The 24299-nt window shown below is 38.7% G+C and overlaps 2 protein-coding genes and 1 long non-coding RNA gene across 20 annotated transcripts; 1 reads left to right on the top strand and 2 right to left on the bottom strand.

The window, feature by feature from the left end:
• Positions 1–3877: 3877 nt before the first annotated feature.
• Positions 3878–14911, bottom strand: coro (protein coronin). 18 transcript variants are annotated; one of them, XR_015272912.1, is made up of 8 exons: positions 14683–14855; positions 9102–9358; positions 7027–7293; positions 6559–6972; positions 6127–6420; positions 5335–5547; positions 4887–5274; positions 3878–4817 (listed from the first exon to the last, which is right to left on the bottom strand). XR_015272912.1 is itself a non-coding variant. In XM_086838511.1 (8 exons), exons 3-8 carry the CDS (start codon positions 9297–9299, stop codon positions 5014–5016), a joined length of 1647 nt encoding a protein of 548 aa, XP_086694637.1. In that variant the 5' UTR covers positions 9300–9358; positions 9796–9949; positions 14101–14169; the 3' UTR covers positions 3878–5013. The 18 variants fall into 18 exon arrangements, 14 of the variants coding, with proteins under 14 accessions (XP_086694637.1, XP_086694643.1, XP_020814866.2 ...); XR_002319944.2 differs by having other exon boundaries at positions 4893–5274; XR_015272914.1 differs by having other exon boundaries at positions 4893–5274; positions 5335–5526.
• Positions 10298–18371, top strand: LOC110189227 (uncharacterized). The gene is made up of 4 exons (XR_002319945.2): positions 10298–13035; positions 17926–18059; positions 18133–18207; positions 18260–18371. It is a non-coding gene; the product is annotated as an uncharacterized LOC110189227 (long non-coding RNA).
• Positions 18372–19830: 1459 nt separating this feature from the next.
• On the bottom strand, positions 19831–20697 carry LOC147642808 (uncharacterized). The gene is made up of 3 exons (XM_086838569.1): positions 20501–20697; positions 20022–20441; positions 19831–19957 (listed from the first exon to the last, which is right to left on the bottom strand). Exons 1-3 carry the CDS (start codon positions 20544–20546, stop codon positions 19851–19853), a joined length of 573 nt encoding a protein of 190 aa, XP_086694695.1. The 5' UTR covers positions 20547–20697; the 3' UTR covers positions 19831–19850.
• Positions 20698–24299: the final 3602 nt, after the last annotated feature.

Raw genomic sequence — 24299 nt, 5'->3', positions numbered from 1 at the left:
CGGCCCGCCACGAAGTTGATGTGCTAACTGCCCCACAGCAGCATCGGTCTCAGAGAGTCTCAGCACTCATAGAAATGTTTTATTTGATCTCATAATCTTACAAGATATTTTTTACAAAAAGAAAATAATTTTAAGCAAAGAAAAATGGTAACCAACCCTTATACATGATATACACTTTTGTAGGATCATCGACAAAGTTCGAGTAAAATCTGGAAATAATTGTGTTGCTCAACATCAACTTATAGCAACATTTCATTATTCGGATGTTCCGCAACATGTTTCATGAAACATTTTCCTTCAATTGTCAACATTTTCTTGTGCCTTTCAAGCTGTTAAATTCAAGTATATTATAAATTCTCTTATTATTCAACAAAGTAATTTAGCCATGTCCTTTTAAATTTATTTACAATGTTTTGCGAATCGGGTAACTTAAACTTTAAACATTGATGATGGAGTCAATCCAAAAATTAAAGTGTAAAGAAACCAGAGCGAGTGTTAGAAAATCTTGGCTGTGAGTCAAAGAAAAAGAAAAAATATGCGTTACTGGAAATCTTTCAATTTGCTATTGAAAACGAACTGCTGGGCGGGAAGCCTCAACTGTGGACAGGGCACGGAACAAATTTCATACTCGAGAAAGCTAATTAACTTCTCTTTACGAGGCATAAACTTCCGCCATTAAACGCATTTATTTTCATGCGAAAATAAACAAATACCCCGAGCACGAGCCGGCGATGAAGTAATGTTTTGACGGCTCCTTTTGCGAGAGTATGTGTGCACGGATGTGTTTCCTTATGCATTAAAACGACGGCGGGCACGCACACAAACAAAAGCCACGGCTCGTGTGAATTTACGGCAGTGTCGCTGTCAAAGCGGGTTGAGTGGGGGTCACTGGGGGGAGCAATGTGTCTGCTGGTACTTAGCAAGTTGGCGTATTTATTTAGCACGTGTTCCCACGTCTTACTGCTCCTAGGACTCGACGTTTTTGTTGCTTGCTTTTAATTAACAAATGCCTTGCAACTGTTTTGACAATCATTGAGCGTTAATGAAGGACCATAACCTTACCTGGAGGGAATTTGGTTTTTAATACCAAACCCTTAATGACGAAAATGACATGATTTACCATCGCACAAGCACCCGCAAAGGTAAGCCACAATTCAAAAATCGAACTCATGCATTATTCATGCATTCATGATTTATTGGGCTAATCAATTTCCGTCCCCGGGCCATCCAATATATGGTTAATTGTTGCAAACAGTGCTCCAAAAATTCTCAAGTCTAATTTCTGGAACTCGTTGGAATAAAATACGGTTCCAGGGTTAGGATTTATAAAATGTGAAGATTACATGAGCTTGATAAGACGTTCAGACGTTAGCAAAATATTAAAAGGTTTTGGCCGGATGTCTTTATAAAATGTAATTATAGTTATGAATTTTTTTAAATAACAGCAAAAAGTTTGAGCTGGTAACTTTCATACCTAATTAAGATAATTTAATGTGATGTACTTTAAAATTACAAGTGTATGCCAAACAAAAATACAAACAATCAATCTTAAAGGGTGCATTACCATTGACTTGGCGAAGAAAACTTAATTTTTGGCTTTTGTTCATATGGGTAAAAATGCCAAGCGAAGTAATTAAAACTTTTTCAAATCTACAAAACAATTTCCAAATGTAATTGGTAAAGGCTAAAATCTAATCACAAATTTAACAGTGAATAACTGTTTAAAAAGTACTTAATTACTTTTACATCTTCCCAGCAGCATCCTTAAAACCACATTATCTTTAACTTTTGCGCATCATGGCACTATCTGCAGTTCTGTTGGCTAACAGCGGCATAAGCCAACAAATTGCTGCCGGCAATCGTGGCAAGTTTCATTGAGCCAAATTGCATAACAAACACAATTTTAATTAAATCAACAACTTGGTTGGAAACACACTCTATCATAATTGTAACGCACACACAAATGCACACTCGGCCAAGTTTAATTAAAATGTCAGAATCGTTATACACGTAATTTGTAATTGAATTTTTTTGGCTCGCTCGCTCGTCGAGGTAATAATTACAGCCAACGCATTGTGCTACACGCTCTAAAGCTGTTTAGGCATAAATTAAATGCATTTGTGTTTGTCGCACAAAAGAACCCCTATCAATGAAAATCGCATGGATAAGCATATTTGTGTAATTAAAAGTTTTCAATTTAAATTATTTCCCAAAACTGGATTTAACTCATTTGTGAAGCATCCAAAGTTAACAATCAGTTAAAGAGATGCACGTTGTCGGAGTTGTGAACTAGTATTTAGAACACGGCAGATATATATATTTGTGACATTTGTATTTATCTGCCACCCCTAACCAGTTTGCGAAATATTTTCTCTTCCACTTTGCGAAATATTTTCTACTTCTATTTCTTCTCATTTTGTACTTCCACTTCTACAAAATCAAGGAGACAATGCATTTTAAAAATCTCAATTGTCACAAAAAAATAGCATACTTTTTAGAACCACAAAAAATTCTTTAGGAAAGTAATGAAAACATTACCTACTTACCACAAAATGGTAAATATGGTAAATTTTTGGTAATGAACCTAATTTGTTTATGCTACTTATAAGTTTCCAGCACTTATACCATAATTGTACGCTAACTGCCATATCGGTTTGCTAAGACTAACACTAAATATTTGTTTACCCGACCTTATGGATTAGGACACAATTTTAATTATACATTTTATGTTTTATAAGAAAAAAATGTAAGGCTAATAGCGATATTGAATAAAATGATCACAGTAATGATAAGTTTCCCAGAAGTCAAAACGGTTTTTGTTTAACTTACCAGCTGTCATTTTATTGGTGAATTTAGATCCTCCTTATTTTAGCAAGAATAGTAATTTATTTCGGAACGCCGAAGTTCATATACCCTTGCAGATTACAATTAGATCATTAAAAAATATTCCAATTCGATTAAGTGAAAGGAAAAACAAACAGGAATATTATAAAACATTTATACAAATTTTCAACATTTGATTTTAAGATTTACCTATTTTCATCTACATTTAATGTTCGTTTCTATGGCAGTATAATCGGATAGACGGACATTGATAGATCGGCTCATCAAGTTTAGTCTCCTTCACTGCCTTGCAAACTTATGACTTAGATTATTAGACTCTGCAAGGGTATAGAATACAGTGCGACCATGTTAATTGCAAATAACAAATTAGCTAATGTTAAGTTACATTTCTATAATTATTTTTTGGTTGCACCTTAGAAACGTCAAAAAGGTTCCAAGCTGTTGTTCAATTTAACATATCAAATAAGTATTCCTTTAATGTCCTTAGGTTTTATCAGCCGTAGGCAGCAAAACACAAAGATAGCGCATGCACTTTATAAGAAGAAACAAAGTGCAATTTAAGGTATAATCCTTATAATAATAATATAAATTTGTGTATGTTCAAAAAATATATTCCAATTGAATAATGGAACATACTTGAATACTACTACATACTACATTTTCCGAATACAAAATCCATTTAAAAACTGTCCTTAAAAAAATACGATAAAGGTAACCATTGCACCTTTAGCTCTATATATAAAATGTATATATTTCAGCAGCCAACGTAGTCAATAGGTGTCATCAGTATACTGATAGGTATACCTATTTTCTAACCTAACCCAATTATACAGCGTGGTTTCCACCAAATTGCGACTAACCCCATATAGTAAATAAAATTAATATTTCATTTATTTTTGTCAATCGAAGATTAATTAATTTTGTCAACTCTATATGTATCCAGTGAGTTATCATATTGCTTGTATTTATTCCACTAAATATCAATTGACATCTAGAGTCCGGAAATTAACCAAAATAAAAAAAAGCAAACAAATTTGTAAGAAATCATGGCTTTTTATTGTCATGAAATCGGCAGAATTCTGTGTTTCCTCTGCCACAGTACAGTTTGTATATTGAATTATTTCGTATCAAATTGTAAATTATTTGTATATAGAATATAATATTTATACATGTGTATATAGTCTGCACTTTACAATTTAATAGTGTTACAAAATCGGTAGGCAATTTTTTGATACTCTCGCGCTGCTTCTTTTCTTGGCAGCATAAAACAATGTTTTTAATAGTATTATTAATATAATTTTTCTGTTGTAACAAGTCGCATTAAAGTTAAGCTGAGAATTGAAATGAAATTGTTTACAAAATATTTTCGCTGGTTTATTGTTATTGTTGCACAATTTGTTGTATTTCTTATTATTAATCAAAAATACATGTCATTATTAGTTAGAACGAAGGACGAAAAATTTTGAATACAAAAACGAATGGCGTCCGACGGCCCCATCATTTTGTAACTAAATTCATAATGAATACAGGCGACGATGGTACGGGACCTGGGCTAGGATGGACATCATCGAATCTAACGGCTATTGTCATGTTAGCTTTCGCTTTGTGGGCGTTACAAATATACAGGATTTTTATAGAGGGGGGCTTGTACAAAAATTGATCGGAAAAGGTTAACGTTATAGAGGCTTGAGGTTAAGTCTATGCTTTGCCTTTGTTAAGTTACAACAATTTTACACTTGCGTGGCAACAAGATGACCGAAGGGCCCCTTTATCCGATCTGCCCTTGGTTCAGCTTGATGTTGGGCGCGTCTCGAAGGTAGTTCGTTAGAATTTTATATATTTTTGGCAGGATGTAATGTTAGTTATGTTAACTGTTTCAGCTCCGCATTCGCTGGTGATTGATTTGATGATCGGTTTGGTTTGCTCTAACCCTATCTGTGCCGCGCGCTCCACTGATTTCGCTCGCTAAGGTCCTAATATTAAATTATACAAAATAAATAATCGAAACCATAATCATAATAGACAATATAGACAATATAGACAATAACTCCTCTCATTTCATCCTCCAACTCTCCCTCCGCGCTTTAGAGAAACAAAGCGGTAACGACGAGCTTCTACAAGCAGTTTTATCTCTCCTACAGTCCTGTCCTAGTCTTGGTAACCCAAGGCCTAGTCCGCTTCCTGTGCCGCTGCCGTTGGTGCTGACGTAGACACATGGTCATTGGCACTTTCGCTGGCTTTGCTGTCAGAGGCGACGGTGGAGGCTGCCGCGGATGATCCACTGCCGCTTCCGTTTTTGTTGCGGGCGTCCGTTTCGTCGCCATTTCCGGCATTGACCTTGGCCTCCAAAGCGCGAATGCGGTTCTCCTGCTTCACGATTATCGCCTTCAGTTTCCGTATCTCGTCCTGAATGCTGCGCAGGTCCTTTTCCTGTTGATTTCAGGCAGTCATTAAATGACGAAACATTTAAGGAAAAGCATGAATACTCACCGACAAGACGGCTGCCGGCGGGCCGGCATCGCTAGCCTCGTTGTTGTTCGCCGACGAACTGTAGCTGCCGCCTCCCGCACTACTGCTCGCTGCTCCCGAACTACCGCCGCCGCCACCTCTGGGCTTGTTGAGAATGTTGACCTTCTTGTTCACCGACAAAGACTTGCTTGCCGACGACGAGACGTAGCCACCCTGTACAATGGAAACACGATCCTGATTAGGCGGATTAGAAAATCTGTTCGTTCCGGAACACAACAACAAGCAACAATGAACACAACAACAAGCACTACGCGCGTGCGTGTAAGAGCCAAGTTTGTAAGTCTGGAGGGCAGCTGTTTGTACAGTTAGTGACTGCATCCAGATCTTAGTGCGCCTGGTTATCCGTGTGTGTGAAAGGACTGTGAGTTTTGCTAGGCGGACGAGTCACAAACGCAGATAACGCAAAAGGGAACGCAAGCAACACAATCGCAAGCATCACACGATAATGGTAGTAACCGACAGGCATAGGAACCTAGTTCCCAAACTATGAACAACTGCAAAAGCCGTTGGAATACATTGGAGAAGGGGGTCCCACAGTGGCAGCGGCTGCTTCACCGACTTTGAGCCGCATTGCCCTGTACGAACCATCCCCGCGAGCACGCATGCGGATTTAAATCCATTGTCCTGTACGCTTTGCCGCCGGTGGAAAGGCCGGCAGAGTGGCCGAACCTTCACCATACCCAGCCGAGAGCGCTGTATTCCCAACGCATGAAAAGTAGAGATCGAGCGTAGGTCACCACAGAGATTACTTACTTTGAGAGAGAATGTGATGGGATCCGCGTCCTTGCCGTCAATCCACTCCTCAGCGCTAATGGCAGCGTCCTCGGCCAGCGTATCGGGATAGAGATCCTCCTGGAAGAGATCCGATTTGCGCGGCACTGTCATCGATATAACCTGGCACAGACCGTTGTTGTTCATTCGATAGAACTTTGCAACTTCGCATGTGGTGACGTCGCAGCCGCGCTTGGGCATCAAGCCAATACCACGCTGTGGTTCTGTGGTCTGAAAAGTGTTGATGTAGTGCACGAATGGTGGCTCGGGTGTGACCTACATGGATATATGAAGATAGATTATTGAAAAATTTTACACATTCACAAACAGGCAGTTGAGATATAACACAATGAATTCCATGATTAGTCGATCAAACGGAATCAAGGTACGTTTTACAAATTTCTCTTAACTCACCTCAAAGTACCGAATGACTGAGTCACCCTTGCCGCACAGGTAGATCAGGTTCGTGTCCGCATCGTAGAGCGGGAACATTACGCCGTTGGAAGTGTCCAGTTCCACCATTACGATGGGCTCGTTGAGCGCATCCGGAGCGCGGAGGGAGTATTGACGCTCAGAGCTTCGGTTGAAGCCCGTGGTAAAGATCAGGCCGTGCCGCAGGAAGATGGCCCGCGTGGCCTTTGAGCCTTCGTGACACATTGCCTCGCTCTCAAGCTCGCCTGTGCGGGGGTCATAGATGCGAATCTTCTTGTCCTTGCAGGTGGTGACCAACTTAGCGCCATCCCAGTTGAAACAGGCACTGTAGACAATATCCGGATGGGAGTCGATGTGCACAAGAATCTCGCCAGTGCCCACATTCCAGATAACGACCTGAAACCAAACGGGATTAGTTGTGTTCGCATTTTAAAGTTTCCAGTCCCTTACCTGGTTATCCGAGCCGGCGGTTAGGAGCACATTGAGGGCCGAGGGATGCCACAGCACCAGACCGACACGGCGCTGGTGGAACACCAGGTCAACGACGGGTTCGGTGAGTGTACGGGAGAGTCCGCCATCGGGTATCTGCCACACCTTGACCACACAGTCCTCTGAGCCGGAAGCGATCACATTGTCGTTGTGCGGACACCAGGCGATGTCCAGAACGGGGCCTTTGTGACCGCCCACTAGCGGATGGTCCGCCGCTATGCGCCCAACCTGAAATAATCCATGAAATGCCAATTAGTTCTCCAAGTCAACGTAAACTAATTAATTGACGACAACCACGACGGTCACGACGTCATCGCCAAACAGCAACCTCGCGACCCATTGCCCCAGTTTCTGAATCATTATTTATAGCCGACTCCGGCTGCATTCATTTCGCTATATTTGCTAATCCGTGGAGCAAGCATTTTATAAGTCGGCGACTGCCACTTGGATTTTTCGCATTGCTCCAAAAAAGAATTGCGGAGATGGCAGCGTGAAAAATCTTGTGTCTAATAAAGAAAAAAGCAGTCATTGATTTTCATCTAGGGACCTTCAATAAATACAAGCATTTATTTTTTAGCTTAAATGCTATAAATAAATCTTAAATCTCTCCAACAATAAGCGTAACCAATGTTGTATTTACTAAAGATCTTTGAAAGAGAAACAGCCTGCTGCACTTGTCTTCAATGAAAGCGATGTTTGTTTGATCTGGGAATATTCGAGTCTCGATTTATTATGTGTATTGGACCAAACCGATACGACCTCGACTTAACTTAAAGCTCGTATAAAAAGCGGTTGATATCAAAAATAATATAAATACCTTCCGTGTGTATAAATGAACTATTGTAAATGTTGTTATGAGACCACAGTCAAGACATAGTTAATAGCAAAAAGGTTGTTCATTAAACACAAAACTTTTGCGAAATAGTAAATCTTGTAAATAATCTAAATATATACATATTTACGAAATTGACTGTACAGAATATAAATATATTATGTATATATGTATATACCTAAGACTATTATTAGTTTATTATATTCCCCATTGCAAATCAGTTATGTTAGGCTATGACGTCCGAAATGTAGTTCAAAGATGATTCCACAACTAATTAAACTATTTTGGGGCCTCAAGAACTTTTGCTCAAGTCAACGATTGCCACATGCCGCCAACCTTGGCGAGTTGATGGATCTCACTCATCATCCATCTCTGCCCCGCCTTCCAACAGACCAAATCCAGTGCCCATAAAATATGTAAAATAGAGCGTGTGAAAGCCGCTCTACATAGAAATCGTCACTTAAAGAAACGGCAGCTGCTTTACCAAAAAAATACGTCAGGAGAAAAAACAAAACGCTCGCAGAGGTTGCGGCGCATTTTGCATACAAATTTGTTCCAATTAGAACACTCAGCCTGCTTCCAAAATAAGTTTTGACCAAAAAAAAAAAAAAGGCCATGAAGAGGAGGTGAGACTGCCGCCCACACGACGACAGCTAAGCGGATGCGCATGTGGTTCGATTCGGAGCAGGCTGGCGAAATGTCTTTGGAGAGTGAAAATGAAATTTATTCAAAAGACCGAAGAACACCATAGTTTATTGCTGAGTAATTTGCCTAGCAGAGAGGGTGTTGTAATGCAATCATTTTGGCCAAATATCATTTTGGTATCCATTTATCGGCCCGCTGCCGCTCCGCCTCCGTCTCCTTCTCTTACTCTGGTAAAATTAGACAATTCGGTTTGTCATGTTGGCTGTGGGCCAAATTACACAAAGTGCGCCAGCTAAGAGAATCGTTCCCGCGCGAGAGCAACAGAATTCATAACTATTTATAAATACTGGTGGGAAGCGGCGGCGGGGAGAGTGCGAAATCATCGACGTCACTCACGGAGTGGCAAGAAGCCCGCAAATGGCAGCAAATTTTTTGCCGAAAAGAGCCGTATAAATAGTTGGCTATTGTCTATTTTAAAAATACCACGCCACAAGCTGGCCACGTTTGGGGATCGCCGCTGTAATATGTACATGTATATAGCCGGTCGGTGGTCACTTACTTTGTTGTGCGGCAAGACGATGAAGGCACCGCCACCCGCCGACTCCACAATGATGGCCAGGAACTTGGGGTTCACCGCGCAGAATGTCGAGTCCCAGCTGGACTTAGAGACGCGTATGTTGTCGTAGCACTGTTCCCGTTTCAGGGCCTGTCCATAGACGTGGCGGAATTTGGAGCTGCGTACCACGCGGAACGACATCTTGATGCTTCAATGGCTTGTGGGTCAGTGATCAGTCCTGAGTTTCTCTATGTCTAACTCTGCAATACAAAATACACAACTATTAGTAATTGGAATGGTTTATATAAATTATGCATTAAACCAATCAATCAAAAAAAAAAAACAAAATTACATATCTTGGGACACCAAATATTAATTTTCCCAATTTTACAGAAGCACAATCTTTTCAAGCCATGCGGAAGCTTAAAAGAAATTATCTATAAAAAAAAACTTTAAGAATTCAGCGTCATACAGAAGATTTCCTCTTGAGATATTATGATTTAAGCGCTACGCGATAATCAAACAACGCATAAACCGACTGAAAGCAATCATTAGTTGCTTTCGGCTTCGCTCGCCGATGTATTAGCTTAACGCGTTTTTCTTTCACATCGTTTCGCAGACACGATTTGTTCAATAAATTTGCATATGCTAATATCGCTTTTGCGAAAATCAATGAGCTTTCCCATTCACAGCTCACTATTGACAGGCGCTGGCTTTGTGCTCCGGAGGTTGCATCAAAATTGGTTATGGCATCAATATATCTGCGACTCAAATCGCTGGTCCCGAGTCGAAGGCAGAAAGAACGCTTTCACCTGCCACAAATGGCGCCACTTTCGTTAATGAACTGCCAGCTAGAAGCTAGAACGTGTCGAATTATCAGTTGGCCAGGTTGGAGAGACGAACCCCTTTCTTTAGTATGACATCATAATGCCGAAATACACCCAATACACCTGCCAACACGTGAATTATGTCGAAACATGAGGCATAAGAACCCTAACGAAACCCCAAACCCCGGGCTAACTCTTCCAGACACTTGTAGAGATAGCTACGTGTTTCGCACAGCCGCAAAATCATTTCTGGGTTGGGCCAAGACCGAGGCCGAGGCCGAGGCCGATAGGCTGACTAAACTTTGCCACCGACAACCAGCTTTCGTTTATAATCAGAAAAATGCCATACAATTATTATACCTCCTTCGCTTTTCGCCTTCGCCTTGTTTCCAACATATTTATATTTATTGCAAACACTAAATAATATTTGTCATTGACCCGCTAAGATACTTTAAGCATACATGTCGAAATCGCTGAAGAATATGTTCTTTAAAACCAATGTGGGGCCTTTGCTATTCTCATCTTAGATGGGTGTTGGCCAGTTGGCTCCTTGCTATCGCGCTGGCCTTTCGACTGATAAAGAAATATCAGCTCGGAGTTGGCTAAACACAACAGAGATAATGTTAAGTGCTACAGCTATTGAATCTATAGCGTCGCTGAAATGTTTGGCACCAAATGGAATATTCTCCAAAGTGGTGTACCCAGAATATATATCTATATCTGCGGTGTGTATGCGTTGTTATTTATGAGTTTATATGCCAAACACCTTCGCTTGCAGGCGGGAAAATTTCTGAATCGCCGCTGAAGGTCAAACTTATTAATAGAAAATTAAATCATCTTAGGCGAAATTGAATTTTCATACACAAACACAAGCGCAAGATGCTCGTAGGAGCGTTGTAAATCGTATTTGATGTGTTTATTTATTTTGTTGGCATCGCTGGCGTTTGCCATGCCTGAGTTATCATCGCCGTGCCCAGCCCCCACGCCCCCACGCCCCCATTCGCCGCTCGATTCCCATTGCACTCGACATTAGAATTCGCGAATGCCAAAAATGTGGCCCCTTCATCAGTGAGTCGACTTGAACTTGCCGCTATAATAATCAGCGCACCAGTGACGATAAAAGAACAGCGTTCAACGGAAGTTGCTTTATGTAAATCTCAGTGAACCAGCGAATGTACAACAAGTTGAGATTCTCGAGCACCGTAATGAGAGTGGTGTGACTAAGTACCCAGCGTCGAGTTGCATACAGTGCAACACAATAGGGTCTTGGAGCCCCTTTTCCGATTCTGGATGTGGCATCAACAGACAACCTGATCTATCTTAATGTCTTAGTATAGCTTGAAATTGTTCATCTTTTGAGCTGGAATATCTATTACTTTACTATAGTTCTTGTTAATCGAAATATTGATGTTTTGAACTATAATCTCTAATTTTGTTTGGGGTTCAATAGGTATTTATATATTAAAAATATATGTACAAGTATATCCAGTAGCTATCAGTAGTCACTGTCTCACACCAGTAACTAATCAGTTGACAATGGTGTCGGCCAGCGGTCCCTTCAGTAATTTCTGCTGCAATTGAACGAGATATAACCATTGCTCAATTGACGCGATTGCAATGGTCCAGCGATCGGGGACTGGCCGCAAATTGGCTTAATGCTTGATTGCAAATCTTGGCGCTTTGTCGACACGTTGTGTTTACCGGCCAATTCTAATTGCTAACAAATGTTGTCGTGTTGTTCTTGTTGCTTATTGCTTGGCGGCGTGACTAAAACGCAGTGAACACACAGTGCAGTCAACTAAGCGACAACTACGAGTAGCTTCCAGATGCTATGCAATCGGGTGTTGGCAAAAATAATATACGATCTCGGTAAATGCAAGTTTATGATCAAATGGGCCAATGCCCCAGTTATGGCAACTAGGGTCTTAATATAATGAATGTTCCCCGTTTCTATTAACGCAAATCAGTGGTTTTCATGCCCTGAATTGCTAGTTTTAGTTAGGGATCATCTATTGTATATTCTTCACAACATCCTCCCCTAATTATGTTAATGTATTATACAAAATTATAATAAATAATATTATATCCACTGAAACTATGTACTCAATTGCTTTTGTAGCAAGGGGGTGGAAATATTATAAATAATTTTAAACAAATTTTTGTTGCAGATCTATCTAAATAGGAAGATAGCCATAAGTTTTTTTTTAATTCTGGAAAATGTAGTTTCTAGCCGGAAAAACACTTTGACCAAAGATTTTGATGAGGGTCAAGTGTGGTGATTACTAATTTACTGCAGAAGCTTTTTCCTAAGCATTTCATCCAATCACTTGATCAGCCATTTCAATGCCACATGCATGAGTCACGCATGTGATAAGCCACGGACAAGAGGCTTATCGGCTGCCAGTTGCATTGGAAACTTTCGCTCATAGTGAGGATGGTGATGATGATGTCATTGGTGCAGGTACAACGTCATTGGATATGCGTCGTGTGTGTGAGCGGCGGTTCATCAAACTGCCTGGCCTGTGTGCGTGCCTGACGGCGATTAGCTGAAAATTTGACAAAAGCGCGCAAGTGTCGCGTCAGTGCAACTGATAGACTGGCCGGCTTGCTGCACAGTGGGTGTCGTCGCTGGCGATGCCGACTGTCGCAGCTACTGCTGCCGCGGATGCTCGAGTGAAAGTGGAACTCAGTTGCTAAAATTAACCGCATGCATATGCATTGCCCCGCCCGAGGTGGCACCCCGTCACCCGCAGCCCCCAAACCCCCCTAGTCATCACAAGTGGCGGCTGTCGTTGGCTTTTGTTGCTGTCTTAATTGCGCGACGCGGCTGCTGCCGTGGCTTCTTCGTACTCTGGCTTCCCCACTTCGCTGTCTACTTGTTGCTATTTTCTGCACTTCCATTTGCGCTTAGTCAGACTGGGCGGCAGTTGTCGCGATATTACGCTTCCCACAAGGCATTATGAATTTTGGCAAACGGTTGTCAGTCGAAGCCGACAGATTCACACGACATTAATTAATTGAAGCCACAAGCAGCATCGGACAAAGTGATTGATTTAAAATACAAATACAGATCGCGTATAATGTATGAGCAAACATTCAAGTATTCTCAGGTAGGTACTTATTAGCTTATAGCACTATTGTAAAATAGTTTTATTGTCTTGTATTATTAATTTGATGCTAAAGGCGGCCTTATCATACATATTTATAACAAGAATGTAGGCTAACTTCGGCACGCCGAATAAAAATGATATATATTTATGCTGAAAAGCATCGAGTAATGCCTACTTTCGTTACATTCACCTATACATTCTACATTTAGAGTTTTACCGAGATAACCGAAATAATTTTCCTTAAAGGTTTTCTTGATCGATGTCATGGTAGATCAAGCCGATCAAGCATAACATGAACTTTTATTACTATAGTTTTATTGAATTTGTATCACCAGAAAGGGTATTTGGTTTCCGGTGTTTTTTAAGAATGTTTGTTGGCATGCATGTACTTCTCCCAATTGTCGTTTACACGTTTGCGTGTATGCCGATCAGCGCTCTGTCGCAGCTGATTAACAGAATGTGGGCGAACAGCTGTTGTCAGGCTGCATAGTCGCGACATTAGCTGACGCATAAACGCGACTTGTATGACCGCTAGTGTCTGTTTCATTCCAGTGCGTTTTTCATATTTTTCGTCACTAATTGGTGTTGGCTACGTTTCGTTGCTTTACCCATTTGGGGAGCAACCGAAATAACTGTGCGTGGGGGGGCGCATGCTGCCTCACTCACTCGCTCTTTCTAAGACGCAGTCGCGACGTCGCCGCCGCTGGAGGTCGCTTGTTCTTCACACTTGCTCCACACACAAACACTTACACTCGCACTCACACTCACAGAAAAGATACCGTAATTGTACGCTGTGACCAACTGGAAGCCACGTTTATTGCTCGCAGATATTTCATATTTCAAATTTCAGCGATTTCGTTGCGATTTGGCGCCCACAGCACGCACTTCCCCTTCTCACACCACTGCATTAACTTGTTGCTTCTGTGAGCAACAATTGGCACATTCTCTCTCTCCCCTTTCTCTTTCCCTCGCACTCGCACTGGCTCTAGTTCGACGGCGGCCTCTCTCCCTTGCTCTCTCGCTCTCCCTGCATAAACAAGCAGCCGGAAAAGTAACACAAATTACAGCGAAATGCGAGAAAAACAATTAATACAATCAAGTGTGAAACAACAAATTCGACTGCCGCTGGCGTTCCGAGTTGTTTGATTTCATTCTTTCGTTTTTGCAACGTTTTTCGGCATTCGCGCTGCTGCTGCGGCGGCGCGTCTAAAGACGCTGCTTCTCTTCTCTTTATTCCCTTTTTTGGGTGTTGGACTCATATAACACGGCGCGCGAGCGGGAGAGCAGATGGTAAACTTTTATAGCGGCACTCTTCACATGCACTGCGCTCGCCGCTCCACTCGCACAAGAAACACGCACACTAACGCACACCACCCCACACAGACACAGAATCTCAGGCACACAGAAACTGTCGCACTTATTTTTTACCGTGATTTTTAATGATTTTGTAATACGCGCGTTTATTACTCAAGCGCTGCATTTGCATAGCCTCTCTCAATTTTGAATTTCAAAGAAATACGTTGCGCTGACACCAAGCCGAAATGTCTAAACTTTGAACAAATACATATGATTCATTTCGCTTGACATTTAATGTAGTAGGCAGTGTGGCCGCGCAGGGCTAGCCGTAATAGACGGAAATTCACTCACTTTTTTTTATCACTTTCTAGGCCAGCATTCAACTGGAGCTATCAACTACAAAATTTTGCACACGACTTGGAATTTAAGGCACTACTTCAAGACTTTTCAGTCAGCAGCAAGACGGGGACAAATACAAAAATGCCGACGAGAGCGCGCAGAGCATTTAAGAGCAAACCGGTGTTGCCAGTTTAGCTTATTTTAGGCTAGATCTGGCATATTTGAAAATATGAAAAGTTAAAAGCTGATAAATTTGCGACTAGCTTCTAGCCTAAAAATTTCTTATTATACACTTGCAGGGTATTATAATTTCAGTCAGAAGTTTGCAACGGAGTGAAGGGGACATTTTCGACCCTATCAAACATATACATGTATTCTTGATCAGTATCAACAGCCGAGTTGATCAGCCATGTCCGTCTGTCCGTTTATATCCAAACTATTCCCTCAGTATAAAGCTATCTGAATAAAACATTTCAGTTTATCTTCTATATACTGTCACTCGTAGATAAGTTGGAACGGGCCGGATCGGACGAATATATCGTATGTATTTCGTATTGTATTGTATCATTTTCAGTTTACAACATATCATCATCTAATTTGAGAAATAGTTTTTTTGTATTGTTCTGAAATTTTTGTCTAAAATTAATGCAGAGGAAAATGTAAAGCTGGAAATGTTAAACTATTGAAAGTTCTACATTTTCGTCTGCATTAAATTTACACAAAAATGTATAGCTGAATATAATGAGTGTAGGCATTACTTGGTTTGAACATAAATATATATCTTTTATATTGTCTCAATTATTAAAGATATAATTGCAATCTGCAAGGGTACACAAACTTCAGCTTCCCCTCTTGTTTATACATTTATCTAGCAAATTCTAGCAATATTTTATATCAACTATTTACTTTGTAAGAAAAATGGCTAAATATAATATATAAAAGCTTGTTAATATTTATTTTAGATCCCAAATGGATAAAATTAATCTTTGTTATTAAACATATGGAAATAGTTCAGTTTTGCGGTAAAGAGCTTACGTTATTTTCAATTTAAATGCCTTAACAACTATGTTCCAATGCCAAAATTGAACGAAGGTTTCGTCGAATGAACATAATTTAACCAAAATTGCAAAAATCTCAACAAAATGCGTTGAAATACCATTATAATCATATAATTTATTTTAATTAAAATACAAACTTAAATAACACAATAATAATTTATGTGTATTGTAGTTATTTGGTTTATAGTTATTTAATGTTAATTTTTAGCTATTTTTTCTCATTTGACGGCTCATCAACTGGCAACACTGGACAGAAACAATGAAAACGAAACGTAAACAGCTGCTTCGTAACAAAAGAGAAAATGAGAGAGAGTCAGGGATTCCCATTACTGTTACATGACTTGGGGTATATTGTGTGTGTTAATCACGGAAGCATTTCATGTAATAAAATATATAATAAATAAGATAAAATTAAAGCAAAATATGGCGTAAAAAGTACATTTAACTATAAAAATAGGTATTAAATTCTTATGAAGAATGCCCATAATTAATGTGCAATAATTTTTGAGATAGAAAAGGATTTTAGAAGACACACGAATGTTTATACATGTGCGACAAATCCTTTAAGTACTTTCAAAATCAATTTGAATTAAAATATAATACAAAATAATGTATTAAGGTTTAATAAAGCTCTAAAGATGTTTTAACCAAATTAAGGTATGAGCATATGCTTCCTTTCTTGGTTTCTTTTTTCGACACTCTTTTTATTGGGTTAGAAGTTTATAGTCCTTTAAAATCAAATTAAATAATTAAAAATGTGGTGTTTGGCTTGGAAGTTTTTTTTTTGTCTTAATAGTCCTTTGTGACGAAGTCACATTCAATGTTCAGTCAGTCACAAAAGTATTCGTTCAAGGTACCTCAAGAATAAATACGTTTTTATTATACGTTTAATATTAGAAAAATACCCAAATGTTTTAAAAAATTTGATTCGTTGGGGTTTTTTTTTAAGGAACTCATTTCAAGTACAAAATTTCGCATCAAAAAAGTATTCTTTTTTTTTGGTTTTAGTATTACATATGTATTTTTATTTATTTAGTTTTTCTTTCATAGCTTGTAAGCGTTAAGGGGTTGACTACCAACTTTTACTTTTTCTTAGAAGAAATCCGATGAGTCTGTTTTATTTTTTGTCACGATCACATGAAATAGCTGTTTTAGAACCATTTTGGTGACTGAAGTGTACATTTCTCTTTAATACATTAAAATACATGTCTGCATTAATTATTCCATCTATAAAAACAATTGCCCGCTCCTCTAGCGGACATGCAGTCCCAAACTAGAACGGAGCCTAAAAATCTTAAAATTCAGATTTATAGTCTAAATTGCATGAACGGCTTTAAACCAATCTACTGCAATTTTTTTATTATACCGTCCAATATGGTCTCTAAACAAATAATTTTTAAAGTTTTCAGCAAAAATTCATTGTTCTAGCTGCTTTTATGCCGTGGCCCTAAAAGTATGGCACGAATTTTTTAAATTGTTCTTTTGCTTGTCAATTTATACCAGGCCCATATCCCATATGTATAATATTTTTCCTTCCCACTTCCTAAACGTCTGGTAAAGTTCTAATGGCTCTGAACGATCCCGGCGAAAATTAAAATATAATTTAATTTAAAACAAAAAAAAAAAGGTTGGCAATTCTTGTTATATATTATTTCTTGGCTGCTTTTAGTCAGTATTATAGACTATTTTATTAGCCCCGCTCATTAAATTTTTGGTATCTGTTAAATTCTCATCTTTCGCATTTATGTTATTATTTAAAGAATCGAAGTTGAACAGCTCTTCTGCTTGGAAATACAATATTTTTTTTTTTACTTAGAGGGGATTTGTAGAATCTACAGACCAGTAAAAACTTCAGAAATGCCAACCAATCCGGAACTTTTTCGAGCGTGATTTAACCGATCTCTTTTATAGTATTTAGTTTTACCTTCTGATGCTTCTTTAGCCAGCATTCCAACTGGTAATATACTCGTGAGTATAATATCATCACCATGTATAGGAATTTTGTGTAATATGGCTGACATTGGGGTACAATGGATAGTTTTCTATATATAGAATTACGGTTTGATACGCAAAAGATCTAAATTCAAGCCAGTTTATTGGATTATGAGATTTATAACCATCAGAATAACTTAAGATTATACTTTAAGATTATAAATAAGTTTGGCGTTCAACCCAGTAATTTTTGAATAAATTTCAGAATTTTGAAAGGCTCTTCGAGCTGTATTCCCAAAGCCACTTCGCTTTGGTTGGCTAGCTCTTAAAGATAGAGTCCCCCAGAGAGCACTTTGAATTTGATTTTTCTGGGCCTGGTATTTTTTGTATTATTGTCAGGTAAGCGTATCTGATGTTTCTTTAAGGGAAGCCTGTATGGCATTTTTATATATTTATTTATAACTTTTTAAAGACATAACTTGGGTGCATTTTTCTAATGGAGTGCATAGTATACGGACTGCTTTGGAAGAGGCCAGCTTGGATTTAGGTAATTTTCCCTAAATAACCAACCTAACAAAACATAACATTTTTTTCCTCAGAAAATAGGTTCTCTGGATCTGGATGGAGTTGCCTGGGAGGCTGGGTAAGAGAAATGAAAAAAATGGAATATTATATATTTTCCAATAAACGCACATTTTAGCTTAACTTAAATTGAAGGGTAACTCTAAGCAGGGACAAATTTGTGAATTTTAAGAGAAAAGGTATTAATAATAATTCTTGGTTATACATATGTAGTACTTGTTATTTATCTACCTCTTAAGGCGAATAACAGTTGTTTTGAAAAAAAAAATCCTGGATTGAAGAATTAAAAAAATTTTTCTTTTTTTAATTTTATATTAAAAATTACCTGCATTTTTTATGATCTCTGTTGAAGTTAACTTATGATTTATGTTAATGATAAGATAGCTTTAAAAAAACAAAAAACCTTAATATGAAAAAGAAATTTAATTTTTGCTATAAAAATATTAAATGGCGCAAGCATCGATAGTTTCCCAGCTGTACTAAGACCAACTATCTCCCCCCCCCCAGGATAGGTCACCTCAACCGCAACCGCCGACACGTCCTCCGCTACGAGGAGGAGGAGCAGGACCAGCGATTTCGGGTTGAAATAAACCGGGACGGCCGGGTGTTGGTCTTTGTTCAACCCACGGGGAAGTGATGAAACCCTTGGGAATTCTTCAGGATTAACCTCTCCTCCAAAATATATTTCTAGAAAACATAATAATTATGATAATAATTATTTATTTTAATTTTTATTCGTTTTTTTTTTTGCTGTTCTTATTTTTTGCGCAGCATTAAATTAGAGAAGATTAAAATAGAGAAGAAAATTGGGAAGGCTTTTGGAGTTTTTTAAAGTTTGGTTACAGCGGTGATTTGCAAATTCTCCGGGCCTAAACTGAATTAAATAGCAACTACAGCCCTTCAGTACCAATCCTTTGGGATTCAGGTCTGAATCAGGTTGGAATGTTCTAGACTACATCCTGAATCATTAGAGAGCTTTCATACAAGCCATCCAGGAATCTGCATACAGTAGGCGTTAGCAAACCTGAATTCGGACTACCTGAGGAATTTTTAGGGAATCATTAAGGAATCCTGCTAGGAATTTGTCATGAATTTCGGCACGAATTCCCCCCTGAATCAGAACTGAATTTCGGAAGGGATTCTGAACAGAATCATACAGGAATTTGAGACGGATTCAGGCAGTAATCGTAGGTGAATTTATAGTAGAATCAGATAGGAATCACCAAGGAATCGTAAGGGAATTCGTTTATGAATCATTTATGAATTGTAGGAGAATTCACAGCGGAATTGGACACTTATCTCCGAGGAATACCAGGCGGAATCAGCAAGGAATCGTAGGGGAATTTGCTTAGGAATCATATAGGAATTGTAGGAGAATTCACAGCGGAATTGGACACTTATCTCCGAGGAATACCAGGCGAAATCAGCAAGGAATCGTAGGGGAATTTGCTTAGGAATCATATAGGAATTCCTGCAGGAATCTCAGCGGAGTACAATTAAAAAACCACCAGGATTCGCCAATGAATCCCATGGTATTTTTTTTAGTATTATTCCCCCCTCCATAAAATATTACAAAAATCAATATAAATATATTTATATTTAATTATTTTATTTTTTATTCTTTTTTTTACTATTATTGTTTTTAACGCAACTTAGCGCGTGCGCCAGGACCTTCTCTGCTGGCTGGCTCTGGTTCTCCAAGCTGGAAATACTTTCTGTAAAGAAAAAAAATGCAAATCAGTTAATATATTCTTACAATATGAACCAAAAAGAACATACCGATTAAAATTGAAAAGAACATTGGGAAGGCTTTTAACTTCTTTTTCCCACTGACCCCTTCAATATTATATGCTAGGAGCAGGTCCTCGGCCAGCACAGTTTTTATGGACTTTGTAATTGTTGCCCTCTTTAACAGTTTTGTAACTGCGGTGATCTGCAAAAATATATATATGTCTTTATTTTCTGGGGCTAAACTCAACTCCAGAGCTACTAAGGCCTCTTCGTCCTTTATAGGGAACTCAAGATTGACTGCATTGCTTTTGTTCTTTCCTTTAAGGAAGACCTCCAGCAATGCAGTCCACCTTGAGACCTGCTGCGTGCAGGACGCCAAAATTTCAGTTTGGGCCTGCACCTTCTTGTCAAGGTCATCGACCTTTTGAACCAACCGTTCAATTTCATTTTTGCTGCTGCTTTTGTCATCTAAAAAAATAATTAAGGGGGAAAAATTAAATACATTCAATTTTAATTGATTTACTTACCTTCAATATCAAACGCCAACTTTTGAATTTTTGCCGGTGGCTCCATTTTGTGCGTATCGAAAAACAAAAAAAAAAAAATACACACATATTTATGATTTCATTTATGTGTTCTTTTCTTTTATTTGAATAAAATACTCTTTTTTTTTTTTTGCCATCGGACAATGGAAGGTGAATCTTCTAAAGATACTTTAAGCGCCGTCGCTTAAGGCATGCCCGATTCATATTTAAAAATACGCCTACGGACTAAACACCTCCGAAAAAAAAGCAAAATAAAATTAAGAAAGGGAAATCTATGCAAAATGTAAAAAGGGCACTAACACAAATTTCCCATTATATGGCATCGCTATTTCCTCACTCTGTCTGATACCCTAAATCTCTCTAAATCTGATGCCATATTTAAGCTACCTATGCAAATACCTAAAGCTAATGAGGACACAAGTTCTTCAGAAAATCTATTCAATTCTAAAAATCTTTTGCCTAAAATACAAATACCGTCTGCATCTTCTTCAAAACTATCTACTTCAATTGGGATGTGTTCTCCTACATAACAAAAACTATCTGGCCTTTTATTTTTCAGTTTACATCCCTTTAACTGTAAAACGCTACCTTGTAATTTTATGTCATCTAACCCCACCCGAATATCACTCTCCTCAACTATCTTCCTATTAATCTGCTGAAGGATTTGTGTTGGCTTTCGGACAAACCGCTTAAGAGTTTGAAGATAATTCTCGAATGAGTAAGAAGAGCCTAAAACCGGATCACCGATTTGCTGTATAGACTCTTTTACATGAAGTAAGCCATGAACGATGTATGATACACTGCTCTGTCCAAAAATGATGGGAAAATTTGTTACAAATAAGTCCAACATATTTTGGACAGTATTGATGTTGGACTCTCGTTACAAGTGAGAGGACAACATCCTGTATGCGCAGTGCAGCAAAAGGAATTCATAATACTGGTCATCATGAATTGTATCTCTAAGAGCTACAACGCCAGTGTATAAAAGGAATTGTCTAAATTCCGTTGATTTCCAATGCGTCAAATCATCCAATGTTCTTGGCTTTCGAGCAAACTCGGCTGGAACGTACCTTCTCATCGATTTTAAACATTCTGATATTTTTTTTGTACTTGGTTTGGAAACTTTATATTGAATATTAATTTTATTATTTAAAATTCGTAATAAAAATTTTCGCATGACACCCAATTCAATAAGGTGCATGCAGTCAAGAGGAACTTGAGTTACCATTTTAATCCCAAGTTTTTCTAAAGCGGACTGTTTTTTTAAATATTTTACTTTATGATGGTGACGGTAAGTCCTGTCAGAAAAGTTTTCATCTGTTATCAATTCACCACGTTCAGTACTGAATGTCAATATAGAACCTACTTTTTTTCCTACTTGAGTGCATTTACTACAGCCATGGGTAGACGTTTGTCCAGGTGTGCCTGTAATAAATGCACGAGCGGGTGCATCGCAAACGATGGCTCTGATTTCCAAACCAATTATTTTATTTAAAATGGTTAAACCGTTTTTAATCATTTCGGACAACTTGGACGAAAATTTTGACAAAAAAACGTCACAATTAGTAGGCTTAGTATGGCCCAAAAAAACTCCAATTGGCAAAACGGGGCGGCCTTGGACATTATTAACACGAATAAGAATAGACCATAACTGCGCCCGGGAACTTTTAAAAATGGGAAGACCGTCAATGCTTAAATCGATGTAAAGTACGTCCGGCAATTTTACTTATATCGGGTGTTTCTAAACAGTTAAATTTATAAATTTATAAGGTTTACGGCACATGCTCGTGTTGACTTATGTTTTAAATACAAATTTTTTAATTGTGTATTTAAATCACAAGCCTCATGGGCATGTTCCGCTACGCTACCTACATCAAAATCACTAACTCCTATTTCATCGATTTTCACAGGTTCCCTATTCTCTCTTGTGCTACGCCCAGCTTCTTCATCTATTGCCTCGCTTTCTATTTCGCTAGGCCTCTGATGAGCAACCCTCAAAATCTCTTTCCTAGTTTTTACTGCTAATTTAGCAATATGTCTAGAGCCAACTATTTTTCCCCTTCTTAATTTTAGTTAGGGCAGTTGAAATTCTTTAAAAGAGCTAAAAAATGGCGGTGAAACAAACTATTCTAATTTTTTTTCGCATGTCAGTCAGTGATTTCAACTTTTTATTAAAAAAAAGTAAAAAACTACATAACTAAACAAGACACTGTAATGCGTCCTGCGATTTCACCAAAAGAGCGATTAGCCCTGACATTGCGTTTTTTACCCACAGAATGATTCTCGTACAATTCAATTAATCTTATTGTATTGTCGCGATCCCACATGGTGCTTTGCTTGCTGCAATACTGCGACTGAAACCAAACAGCACATGCAAACAAGCAAGCAACTGACGCAACCAAGATAGCGGTGAAAAAATGTATACAGACGACAAGCAAAAAATATTGCTGCAAAAAAACTTTGCAAGTTATTTGTTTGCAGCAAAATGTTTTCACTCGTGTTTATACGTGCAAATTACATCAATTACATCAATCAACTTACTGCAAATTGTTTTCATCTTGTATTTCCAGCTTAGTAATTACTGGAGTATTCTGATCCTGGGAATGAAGAGTCAAAAATGACGATCTTGTATTGGAGTCACTCGTCAGTGGAGTGCTCGTGTGATAAATGTGCATTGGCATCTGAACTTGAGGAATTATGTTGTATGGTATATTGGCAATGCTTGACACTCCTTGGTGAGAGAGCACATTCATACGACCTTGCATGAGGATCTCATCTATACCCTTTTTGGCGTATAGCCGCTGCTCCTTGCTTAGCTCCCTGAACATTGTAGCCCACCCTTCAGCATAAATGTCAGCGTCGTCCCTCGGTTTCTTGGCGTTCATGTTGTCCAAATGAGCTACTGCCTTCTGCAGGAACTCGGATCCTTCATCCGGTTTACGTTTCGGCGCCTTTGGCTGGAAAATAAAGTATTCAATTAAAAACGTATTTTATTTCATAATATTTCAGATGCCTGGACATGAAGAAGAGTGGAAGAAAGTTGCAAATGATTTTGAAATGCAATGGAATTTTGTCAACTGCATTGGAGCCATTGACGGAAAACATGTCCATGTAAAGAAGCCGAAATCATCAGGATCACTTTATTTCAATTATAAGAAAATTTTCAGCATTGTACTCATGGCGAAAGTAAATGCACAGTATCCCTTCAGTACCAATACTTTAGGATTCAGGTCTGAATCAGGTTGGAATGGACTGGAGTCCATCCTGAATCATTTGGGAGCTTTCATACAAGCCATCCAGGAATTTGCATACAGTAGGCGTTAGCAAACCTGAATTCGGACTACCTGAGGAATTTTCAGGGAATCATAAAGGAATCCTGCTAGGAATTTGTCATGAATTTCGGCACGAATTCCCCCCTGAATCATAACTGAATTTCGGAAGGGATTCTGAACAGAATCATCCAGGAATTTGAGACAGAATCAGACAGTAATCGTTGGTGAATTTATAGTAGAATCAGATAGGACTCTCAAAGGAGTACCAGGCGGAATCACCAAGAAATCGTAGGGGAGTTCGTTTATGAATCAGGTATGAATTGTAGGAGAATTCAGAGCAGAATTGGACACTTATCTCGGAGGAATACCAGGCGGAATCACCTAGGAATCGTAGGGGAATTTGCTTAGGAATCAGGTATGAATTGTAAGGGAATTTGCTTAGGAATCAGATTCCTGCAGGAATCTCAGCGGAATCTCCTCGGAGTACAATTCAAAATCCACCAGTATTC

Source organism: Drosophila serrata, unplaced genomic scaffold, assembly GCF_035046125.1.
Source record: "Drosophila serrata isolate PLE 108 unplaced genomic scaffold, ASM3504612v1 contig_349, whole genome shotgun sequence".
Taxonomy (NCBI): Eukaryota; Metazoa; Arthropoda; class Insecta; order Diptera; family Drosophilidae; genus Drosophila; species Drosophila serrata.
Note: the sequence above shows the minus strand (reverse complement) of the source record. Positions and strands in the feature narration are given on the sequence as shown.

What these genes read in the sequence shown, in the direction of transcription:
- coro (XM_020959207.2), bottom strand. Translation starts at nt 9,299, where the DNA reads ATGTCGTTCCGCGTGGTACGCAGCTCCAAATTCCGCCACGTCTATGGA. An exon ending in TCGTCTTGCCGCACAACAAA is followed by an intron (nt 7,294 to 9,101) that starts GTAAGTGACCAC and finishes GGATTATTTCAG; the next exon opens with GTTGGGCGCATAGCGGCGGA. An exon ending in CAGTCATTCGGTACTTTGAG is followed by an intron (nt 6,421 to 6,558) that starts GTGAGTTAAGAG and finishes ATATCCATGTAG; the next exon opens with GTCACACCCGAGCCACCATT.
- LOC147642808 (XM_086838569.1), bottom strand. Translation starts at nt 20,546, where the DNA reads ATGGAGCCACCGGCAAAAATTCAAAAGTTGGCGTTTGATATTGAAG. An exon ending in GTTGGCGTTTGATATTGAAG is followed by an intron (nt 20,442 to 20,500) that starts GTAAGTAAATCA and finishes TTATTTTTTTAG; the next exon opens with ATGACAAAAGCAGCAGCAAA. An exon ending in GTTCTTTTCAATTTTAATCG is followed by an intron (nt 19,958 to 20,021) that starts GTATGTTCTTTT and finishes TTTTCTTTACAG; the next exon opens with AAAGTATTTCCAGCTTGGAG.